Source organism: Schistocerca serialis, chromosome 3 (assembly GCF_023864345.2).
Source record: "Schistocerca serialis cubense isolate TAMUIC-IGC-003099 chromosome 3, iqSchSeri2.2, whole genome shotgun sequence".
Taxonomy (NCBI): Eukaryota; Metazoa; Arthropoda; class Insecta; order Orthoptera; family Acrididae; genus Schistocerca; species Schistocerca serialis.
In genome coordinates, this window is record NC_064640.1 from 1,020,527,436 (window position 1) to 1,020,538,919 (window position 11,484).

Genomic DNA, 11,484 nt, shown 5'->3' on the forward strand with positions numbered 1-11,484 from the left:
AATAACAGATGACACAAATTTGAAGGTCGTTGATTCAATTAAATACAGGTTACAGCTACGAACGACTTAAATAGGAACCATCGCACAGAAAATTTTGTGGGCAAGGCGAACCAAAGACAGCTTTTAATTGGGAGAACCCTTAGAAATTATTATGAAGCAGGGGATTAGTGTCCCTAATGTGATACGCGGGTCGGGGTCGCAGTCGTTAAAACAAAGACTTTTTTGTTGTGGCGAAACATTTTCACGAAATTTCAATCACCTGCTTCCTCCTCGGAATGTTAAAATATTTTGTTCTCTCCCACCTAGATATGCAGAAATGACCATCGCAAGGAAATAAGAGACATCAGAGTCAGCACGAAAAAAATTTGTTGTTCATTTTTCGCATGTGGTATTCGAGAAAAACAATGTGAAAGTGGTTCTATGAACCTTTTTCCAATATCTTAAATGTGAATTACAGAGTAGTCACGCAGATGTAGATGTTAATGGGATGTCAGTGCTTGTAAACTATAATGTCTCACTTGGCATAAAAGAATCGGACACAGAACTTTGCGCAACGAGTAACTGCTAAGCAGAATTTTCGCAGGAGGTGATGAAATTTCCGGCTTCAGTAATTTACGGCTCAGCGGGTATAAAGTTTTCCAAACCCGATTTGGTTGTTCAACAGGTCACGATGTACAATGCATTTACAAGGCTAAATTAAGCGAAAAGTGATTTATACTCTTCCCACGTGGCCACTCAAATTGATTGGATTGTTAGACCATTTCTCCACGCGCATTCATTGAACATCCACAATAAATCATAGACTTACAGGTCTTTTTGTTTTCTTAATGCAATGAATGTCTTTAAATCTGACTCTCCTAAACCGCTCCAAACGTTTTCAAGGAAGTGAGTGAAATATTACGATACCATTTGTACACACAGGTCGTAAACTGATACTGACAAAGGGAAATAGGTATCTCAGTCCTTTAGTAGCAGATCACTTTCATTTTGTTAACTTCTTCGCACTTACAGCAGCCTCCTTTATGTTGGAACCAGTAGGTACTATGAAGTTCCTAGTAAATCGGAATAACAATAATTTACTGTTTTCTTAACTATCGATAAAAATGTTCAAATGTGTGTGAAATCTTATGGGACTTAGCTGCTAAGGTCATCAGTCCCTAAGCTTACACACTACTTAACCTAAATTATCCTATGGACAAACACACACACCCATGCCCGAAGGAGGACTCGAACCTCCGCCGGGACCAGCCGCACAGTCATTGACTGCAGCGGCACAGACCGCTCGGCTAATCCCGCGCGGCAACTATCGATAAAAGTAATTCGAATGTTGAACTGTGTCAGTTACTACTTACACACATCGATGAAGATAATTTTAGTTTTGTTTGAGATTTATTCTCGAGAAATGACAAAATTTGAAGTCAGAAACGTTAACACTCATTTCCTTTGTGCGTTCTGCTAGGTCAGACTGATAATCGTAAGTGGAGTGTATCATCTACAGACACTACCACTGTTGCATCTTCTGAATGATGAGTGTGAAAGAGAGATTGAGAGAGAGAAAGAGAGAGAGAGAGAGAGAGAGAGGGAGAGAGAGAGAAGAAACGGAAAAGACATGTAGAGCTGAACATCTCTTCGAAGACAAGGTTATTCGAGACGGAGCGGATGCTCGAATTGGAGAAAAGACAGGGAATAAAACCTACATTATGCCCTTTTCAAAGGAACATACTGACATTTTTTATGCGATGTGGGAAAACCACAGAAAATCTAAATGTCTATGGGCAAAGGGGATTTCAACCAGTGTCCTCTCAAATACGAGTTCAATCTGCAGTGCGCAACCTCATTTTCCTGGACCATGTTCAACATCTTTTTAAATAAAGGATTTTCGGATATGCTGATCAAGTACTGTGCAGGTGGACAGGTACTACAGGACAGGACAACATATTTTTTTCATAACTTAAACAGCGAACATAAAAACATTCAGTTCACAAATGGAGACCGGTAACAAATTAATAAACTTCCTAGATCTAACCATTGACATCGGTACACAAAAACGTAGTTTCAAAATTTGTAGAAAAACTACAACTATAGTTACAGTAGTATATTCGCACCCAGTAACACATAAACATGCAGGTTTCCATTTAATGGTGCAGCGTCTCATATTTGATCCCATATCCAAACAAGATTTAAAAGTAATTACGCATATTAAAATTTACTGTCTCAACCAATGGCTACAATCAAATGGCTCAAATGGTTGGCTCTGAGCACTATGGGACTTACCATCTGTGTTCATCAGTCCCCTAGAACTTAGAACTACTTAAACCTAACTAACCTAAGGACATCACACATATCCATGCCCGAGGCAGGATTCGAACCTGCGATCGTAGCAGTCGCGCGGTTCCGGACTGCGCGCCTAGAACCGCTAGACCACCGCGGCCGGCAATGGCTACAATCCTGCGTTATTGAACACATATTACATAGGACACAAAAATTGAAAACTATACCTCCTCTGAGCTCCCACTGCCGCTCTTTCCATTGTCAGCAAGAAGTGGCTTACAATACCATATTGAGAACAGGAATCACAGAGTGTAGCAAAAACACTGGAGTCAGGCAACTATAGGGTTTCCTGTAATGTGAAGAACGCCAAGGCCCACTGTATTTTCAATACCAAAGATGAGCCGTAATTACTAGCCGACAGTGGAGTATACAAACGTTTTCTCCATATGTAGGTGGGAGACAACAAAATATTTTCACATTCAGAGGAGCAGTCTGGTGATTGAAATTTCGTGAAAAAGTTTCGCCACAACAAAACCCCGACCCACGTATCACATCCGTGACACTATTCCCCTGTTTCATGATAATTTCTGAGGGTTCTTCCAATTAAAAGCTGTCTTTGGTTCGCCTTGCCCACAATATTTTCTGTGCGATGCGTTCGTAACTGTAACCTGTATTTAATTGAATCAACGACCTTTAAATTTGTCATCTGTTATTTAATCGAAGTTTAACAGAATTTTTAGTACTCAAGGGTGGGACCTCTCACTTTTTATTGCCTCTTAAATCGTTTGTTGTTGTTGTTGTTGTGGTCTTCAGTTCTGAGACTGGTTTGATGCAGCTCTCCATGCTACTCTATCCTGTGCAAGCTTCTTCATCTCCCAGTACCTACTGCAACCTACATCCTTCTGAATCTGCTTAGTGTATTGATCTCTTGGTCTCCCTCTACGATTTTTACCTTCCACGCTGCCCTCCAATGCTAAATTTGTGATCCGTTGATGCCTCAAAACATGTCCTACCAACCGATCCCTTCTTCTAGTCAAGTTGTGCCACAAACTTCTCTTCTCCCCAATCCTATTCAATACCTCCTCATTAGTTACGTGATCTACCCACCTTATCTTCAGCATTCTTCTGTGGCACCACATTTCGAAAGCTTCTATTCTCTTCTTGTCCAAACTGGTTATCGTCCATGTTTCACTTCCATACATGGCTACACTCCATACAAATACTTTCAGAAAAGACTTCCTGACACTTAAATCTATACTCGAAGTTAACAAATTTCTCTTCTTCAGAAACGATTTCCTTGCCATTGCCAGTCTACATTTTATATCCTCTCTACTTCGACCATCATCAGTTATTTTACTCCCTAAATAGCAAAACTCCTTTACTACTTTAAGTGTCTCATTTCCTAATCTAATCCCCTCAGCATCACCCGATTTAATTTGACTACATTCCATTATCCTCGTTTTGCTTTTGTTGATGTTCATCTTATATCCTCCTTTCAAGACACTGTCCATTCCGTTCAACTGCTCTTCCAAGTCCTTTGCTGTCTCTGACAGAATTACAATGTCATCGGAGAACCTCAAAGCTTTTATTTCTTCTCCATGAATTTTAATACCTACTCCGAATTTTTCTTTTGTTTCCTTTACTGCTTGCTCAATATACAGATTGAATAACATCGGGGAGAGGCTACAACCCTGTCTCACTCCTTTCCCAACCACTGCTTCCCTTTCATGTCCCTCGACTCTTATAACTGCCATCTGGTTTCTGTACAAATTGTAAATAGCCTTTCGCTCCCTGTATTTGACCCCTGCCACCTTCAGAATTTGAAACAGAGTATTCCAGTTAACGTTGTCAAAAGCTTTCTCTAAGTCTACAAATGCTATCTTTCTTCTAAGATAAGTCGTAAGGTTAGTATTGCCTCACGTGTTCCAACATTTCTACGGAACCCAAACTGATCTTCCCCGAGGTCCGCTTCTACCAGTTTTTCCATTCGTCTGTAAAGAATTCGCGTTAGTGTTTTGCAGCTGTGACTTACTAAACTGATAGTTCGATAATTTTCACATCTGTCAACACCTGCTGTTTTTGGGATTGGAATTATTATATTCTTCTTGAAGTCTGTGGGTATTTCGCCTGTCTCATACATCTTGCTCACCAGATGGTAGAGTTTTGTCATGACTGGCTCTCCCAAGGCCATCAGTAGTTCTAATCGAATGTTGTCTACTCCCGGGGCCTTGTTTCGACTCAGGTCTTTCAGTGCTCTGTCAAACTCCTCACGCAGTATCTTATCTCCCATTTCATCTTCATCTACATCCTCTTCCATTTCCATAATATTGTCCTCAAGTACATCGCCCTTGTATAAACCCTCTATATACCCCTTCCACCTTTCTGCCTTCCCTTCTTTGCTTAGAACTGGGTTGCCATCTGAGCTCTTGATATTCATACAAGTGGTTCTCTTCTCTCCAAAGGTCTCTTTAATTTTCCTGTAGGCAGTATCTATCTTACCCCTAGTGAGACAAGCCTCTACATCCTTACATGTGTCCCCTAGCCATCCCTGCTTAGCCATTTTGCACTTCCTGTCGATCTCATTTTTGAGACGTCTGTATTCCTTTTTGCCTGCTTCATTTACTGCATGTTTATATTTTCGCCTTTCATCAATTAAATTCAATATTTCTTCTGTTACCCAATTATTTCTACTAGCCCTCGTCTTTTTACGTACTTGATCCTCTGCTGCCTTCACTAATTCATCCCTCAGAGCTACCCATTCCTCTTCTACTGTATTTCTTTCCCCCATTCCTGTCAATTGTTCCCTTATGCTCTCCCTGAAACTCTCTACAACGTCTGGTTCTTTCCGTTTATCCAGGTCCCATCTCCTTAAATTCCCACCTTTTTGCAGTTTCTTCAGTTTCAATCTGCAGTTCATAACCAATAGATTGTGGTCAGAAGCCACATCTGCCCCTGGAAATGTCTTACAATTTAAAACCTGATTCCTAAATCTCTGTCTTACCATTATATAATCTATCTGATACCTTTTAGTATCTCTAGGATTCTTCCAGGTATACAACCTTCTTTTATGATTCTTGAACCAAGTGTTAGCTATGATTAAGTAATGCTCTGTGCAAAATTCTACAAGGCTGCTTCCTCTTTCATTTCTTCCCCCCCAATTCATATTCACCTACTATGTTTCCTTCTCTCCCTTTTCCTACTGACGAATTCCAGTCACCCATGACTATTAAATTTTCGTTTCCCTTCACTACCTGAATAATTTCTTTTATCTCGTCATACATTTCATCAATTTCTTCATCATCTGCAGAGCTAGTTGGCATATAAACTTGTACTGCTGTAGTAGGCATGGGCTTTGTGTCTATCTTGGCAACAATAATGCGTTCACTATGCTGTTTGTAGTAGCTAACCCGTACTCCTATTTTTTTTATTCATTATTAAACCTACTCCTGCATTACCCCTATTTGATTTTGTATTTATAACCCTGTAATCACCTGACCAAAAGTCTTGTTCCTCCTGCCACCGAACTTCACTAATTCCCACTATATCTAACTTTAACCTATCCATTTCCCTTTTTAAATTTTCCAACCTACCTGCCCGATGAAGTGATCTGACATTCCACGCTCCGATCCGTAGAACGCCAGTTTTCTTTCTCCTGATAACGACGTCCTCTTGAGTAGTCCCCGCCCGGAGATCCGAATGGGGGACTATTTTACCTCCGGAATATCTTACCCAAGAGGACGCCATCATCATTTAATCATACAGTGAAGCTGCATGTCCTCGGGAAAAATTATGGCTGTAGTTTCCCCTTGCTTTCAGCCGTTCGCAGTACCAGCACAGCAAGGCCGTTTTGGTTAGTGTTACAAGGCCAGATCAGTCAATCATCCAGACTGTTGCCCCTGCAACTACTGAAAAGGCTGCTGCCCCTCTTCAGGAACCACATGTTTGTCTGGCCTCTCAACAGATACCCCTCCGTTGTGGTTGCACCTACGCTACGGCTATCTGCATCGCTGAGGCACGCAAGCCTCCCCACCAACGGCAAGGTCCATGGTTCATGGGGGGGAAATCGTTTGTATAAATTATTAACAAAAAATAATGGCTCTGAGCACTATGGGACTTAACATCTGAGGTCATCAGTCCCCTAGAACTTAGAACTACTTAAACCTAACTAACCTAAGGACATCACACACATCCATACCCGAATCAGGATTCGAATCTGCGACCATAGCAGTCGCACGGTTCCGGACTGCAGTGCCTAGAACCGCGTGGCCACCACGGTCGTCTAAATTATTAACAGCAGAGTGCCCACAACGCTTCCTTGGGGGGAGCTCCAGATTTCACTGCTGTTTCACTCGATGATTTTTCTGAAACCGTATTAGCTACGTGTCAATAGGTTGTTTCCTTCGAGGTATTTTAGAGTGTCACACACAGTATATGTTCTAAAATCCTATTTCAAATCGACGGCAGTGATATAGCCGCATAATTTAGTGGATTACCTCTATTTCGTTTCTTGTGTATTGGTTTGACCTGTGCAACTTACCAGTCTTTAGATTAGAATCTATCATTGACCGAGCGGTTGTGTATGATTGCCAAAAATGGAGCTATTTAATCAGGACAGTTTCGTTCGGAAGACTTAACGAAGATGAAATTGGTGAAAGTTCTTTGTATTTTTCCTTAACACAAATGCCTTAACTTACGTGATCTTTTAAAATGAGTAATGTGCACAGCGTAGTGTCAGAGGTGGAGCCGCCCGAAAGTCAGTGTCGAATCCAAGAGATTACTGCCTCTATTGGCATCTGAGGTCATCAGTCTCCTAGAACTTAGAACTACTTAAACCTAATTAACCTAAGGACATCACACATATCCAACATATCCATGACAGAGGCAGGATTCGAAGCGACCGTAGTGGTCGCACGGTTCCAGACTGAAGCGCCTAGAACCGCTCGGCCACATCGGCCGGCCGACAAATCCACCAGTATAAACAGAGAATACTGGGTTGTCAATAGAGAAGCAGTAACAACACAAGTTGTCGGTCACGAGAGCTCAGTGACTTCGAAAGTGAACTGATCACTGGATGTCATCTGACTAGCAAGTCCATGAGCGACATTTCAGCCCTCCTAAGGATCGCAAAGTTGACTGTTGATGATGGGATTGTGAAGTGGAAACGCGAAGGAGCAACCAAAGCTAAACCAAAAGCAGGCAAACCTCGTATACTGACCAACAGAGAAAGATAAGCAGCAACTGATAAAAAAAAGGGGCCCCGCGGCGTCCCAAGGTCGCGATGGCGGCTGTCCATGTCCCGCTGAGATAATTTGTCCTTTTAGGACAATTATCTGGGCAAGCACCCACGCCAGCAAAAGGTTGGCACTTGTAAACTTGTCTTTTTGGAGTGACAGACATGTCAGTATTGATAACTGACATTGCTTAGCAACCAATCCAGTATATAAGGGGCATGAAATTGTCGTCTTCACAGTATGTCATCTGAATCCACCGTGACAATGTCTGTTATCTCTGACGAGCTGCCAGAAACAGTAAGTACATTTCTGTATAATGGACACTTTGTACAAACTTGCACGAATTGCCGTTTGTGGAAGACTCCAAAATGCCTTAGATGTTTATGAATTTGAGCTACCACAAACTGTACGAGAAGATATTTTATTGCAGTTTCGTTATTCAAAATTTAATTTCATGCTAAATTCATATAGACTGCCAGAATGTTACATATTTGATAAAAGTGAAAATGTTCCGATGATTAATGAAATAGTTACTGATGCAATAGAAGCTTGTTCAAAAATTAGAGCGGGTATTCCACTTACGTGGCAAACACTCTGTTTGGTTACAATGTCTTTCTTTGATACTACTACATTCTGGCAAAGTAGATTTAAAATTAAAGTATATCTTTATGAAATTACTTATAAAGAATTTGTATATACTATCTGTGAAAATTGCTTATACAAATTAACTAATTCATGGCGAAACCCGCTACTACAACCACTTATAAATGGAATGAGAATTAATATGTTTACCAAGGCACCATATTTTTCATATGGTGTAACTTGTCCGCCTCATCTTAAACAATATAGCCATTGGTGCATGTTTTGTCCAAATAGTCCATTATTCAGAAGTGTACGTTGTGGTGGCGTGTTAAGTGCGGTATCTGATTCAGATGAAGACGATCCTGATTTGAATGATATCTTTCTTGCAGAGTGGTAATGGAGAATTTGCTGGAAGCAGTGCAGACCATCTTCACTCTTTTGGAGGCAGAAATACCAACACCGTCCTTGAAGGCGATGATATACTTAATGACGAGATTGAATTGCAAGCTGGCACAGGGAGATGGACTCTTAGGCAAATACATGTTTACAATTTTGAACTATTTGACTCAATTCGAAAGTTCTTCATTAGTATCGTCCTTTGGTTTCCAGAGCTTCTCCGAATATCTGAGATCTCTGAAAGATGGTATTACACTGACGTTACGCCACGTCATGTTTCGATTCATGAGGGTCAGCAACTGATAAAAAAAAGGGGCCCCGCGTGGTCCCAAGGTCGCGATGTCGGCTGTCCATGTCCCGCTGAGATAATTTGTCCTTTTAGGGCATTTATCTGGGCAAGCACCCACGCCAGCAAAAGGTTGGCGCGTGTAAACTTCTCTTTTTGGAGTGACAGCCCGACACGTGCTGTTCAATAACGTAATGTATATAAAAGGCGGCAATGATTTATTTATTTTAGTCAGCAAAATGTCGTGGGTAAATCAGTATTTAAGCACGGGCAACCATGGCTCTATACAATACGACGGAGGTGTTTTATATCCGGGACCAGAGGAAGACATTGAAATGGCGGAAAGAATTCCATTAACAAATGTTAATCGTTCTCGTAGCAGTAATGATATTCGAACAGTGCAAAGAGAGGATGCTGCTAATCGTATATGGTATGGAGATAATCCAGCATACGACGATTTGGAAACGAGTGGCGAGACAGTTGAATTTGAACGCGTGCCTGAAACAAGGCCAGAAGAAAGTAATCTTGGAGTGTGACGGCGCCGCCCAAATAGACGACGTAATCGTGGCCGAAGTCACCAGAGTTCCGATATTGCAACTACTAGCGAAACAGTGCCCTTGTTATCTGAGAGTGTCAGGGACGGAGCTGCAATTAGCACAGCTGGTGTTACAAGTTCAGGGCAGATAGCAATAGCGGCTACGCGACAACTGCTGCCGCCGTAGGTGCTGCTTTTGGCGTTAAAAAAGTAATTGAACGTGTACAGCACAAAGGATATAATTTACCCGGCAGTGATTACGTAGGATCGGGAAATCCTATAAATATAGACGCACCGCGCAGTGGAGCAGATGCCATTGCTAAAGAGCACGACGTAGGATACGATAATCTGTTAAAGGAAGCAAGAGAACGACCATTTACAGAAGAAGAGTTTAGACAACGAGTTCAACAATTGGATGCAAAAGCTATAATTGATTTTGCAATTGACTGGAGTCATACACGAAATTGGCATTCATTTGTGGGAAAGTACGGCCTGAAATTGAAGACAGCTGTTGAACAACGTATCGGAAAAACTTTGTACCCGAAACAACTGAATGCAGAAAAAACAGGTATGTAAATATAATTTTCGTTGTTTATGATAATTTTTTGGTTACATTTTTTAATTGTAACGTTTCTTGCCTTCAGAATTATGAAATTCCACCGTGGGAACGGTCTAATTGGGAGTTTATGCATGAAGGCCAGAAACGGTATGCCTGTGAACAATGGCTAATGTCTCGTGTTCGCCGTGGTTTGCCTATAGATCACGACCGCCCATCAACATCTGGTTCAGCCACTGGAACAAGTTCTGTAGACGAACATCACGTCGACCACGAAGTATCAGATAGCGAAGAAGACGAAGACGAACAAGGACCAGAAGAAACACAACAACATTCTGAACCACAACGTTTAGTACCATATTCTGACAGTGACGAAGGTATGAGTTCGCCAATGCAGGTAGATTCAGGTAAACGACAGGCTGCAGCAGGTCAATCTGGTGGATCCAAGAAAAAAAAAGCGTTAACAGGCACTGCAGCACCATCTGCTAACGTACTGGGTGATTCTCCTAATACTCGTGAATCAAAACATGACGCGGCGTCGTTTCATGATTCGAGGGTCAGCAACTGATAAAAAAAAGGGGCCCCGCGGGGTCCCAAGGTCGCGATGGCGGCTGTCCATGTCCCGCTGAGATGATTTGTCCTTTTAGGACAACACGTCTATTAACAGCATCTTGCAATGAAAACTGATTTGTTTTATTATTACAACGTCCAATGTGGCCAACATTTAAACCAAGTGAAATTATACAATCAAAAAACCAATTTTTGCCACTATTTGGTGGTCCAACAATACATAATGTGTTTAACTTTTTATTTGGTACATATACATTTTTACCTTCAAATTCTTGCCATTGATACAATCCTTTTTTATTAATCCAAGATACAAGATTTGTTAAAAATTTTGTAGCCTCGTCAGTATCATCTTCACATTGAAACAATAAAATTTTATTTAGCCAAAAAAGGGAATCTTGTAGAGTATAATAATATTCCCAAACATTTGTTCAATGAGAATAAAAAATATTATCTTCAGAACCAGAACACAATAAATTTTCTATACCATGTAAATCCAATTCATTTATTGTTTTTTTTATACAATTCTAAGCCCATATCGAAAAATCGTTTGAATTTAGGGTCAATCAAATTAATAAAATATGGATGAGCAGATGGTATTACATTGACTATATTTTCCGGAGGGATACAATTATAACTTAATAAAAGGGATAGTACCTTTTTCGCTGTTTTTTCAGCATTGCACCCTTTGCCTGTAACGATTGGCTGGCGCTTGCTATGAGGCCATTTACATGCTGCATCACTTGCGACTTCGCTTCCACATTGAGTAACATTTCCAGTGTCTTGCCCCTCCAATACTGTGAGCGATTGCTCGATGAAACTGCTCCATTGTATAATTTCAAGCTCACCAGGCAATCGCTTATCGGTTCCTCCAAGCCAAACTTGTCCCCTACTTGCCCGATTTTGCAAGTAGAGATATAAAAGAACATTGAGCCAGTCGATGTCTGACATGGCTGCGATTGCTCTAGTGCGTCTTGTTGTTTTCTTAATTCGACTGGCAATAAATCCGTCAGTTCGAAATTTACAGCGGCATCGTCTTGATGAGTAGATACAGTCGTGT

At 41.1% G+C, this 11,484-nt stretch overlaps 1 protein-coding gene across 1 annotated transcript; it reads left to right on the forward strand.

The window, feature by feature from the left end:
• The first annotated feature begins 9,005 nt into the window (after window positions 1-9,005).
• LOC126471369 (uncharacterized) lies at window positions 9,006-10,517 on the forward strand. The gene is made up of 3 exons (XM_050099491.1): window positions 9,006-9,296; window positions 9,530-9,869; window positions 10,061-10,517. The coding sequence occupies exons 1-3, from the start codon at window positions 9,006-9,008 to the stop codon at window positions 10,423-10,425; spliced, it is 996 nt and encodes a 331-aa protein (XP_049955448.1). The 3' UTR covers window positions 10,426-10,517.
• Window positions 10,518-11,484: the final 967 nt, after the last annotated feature.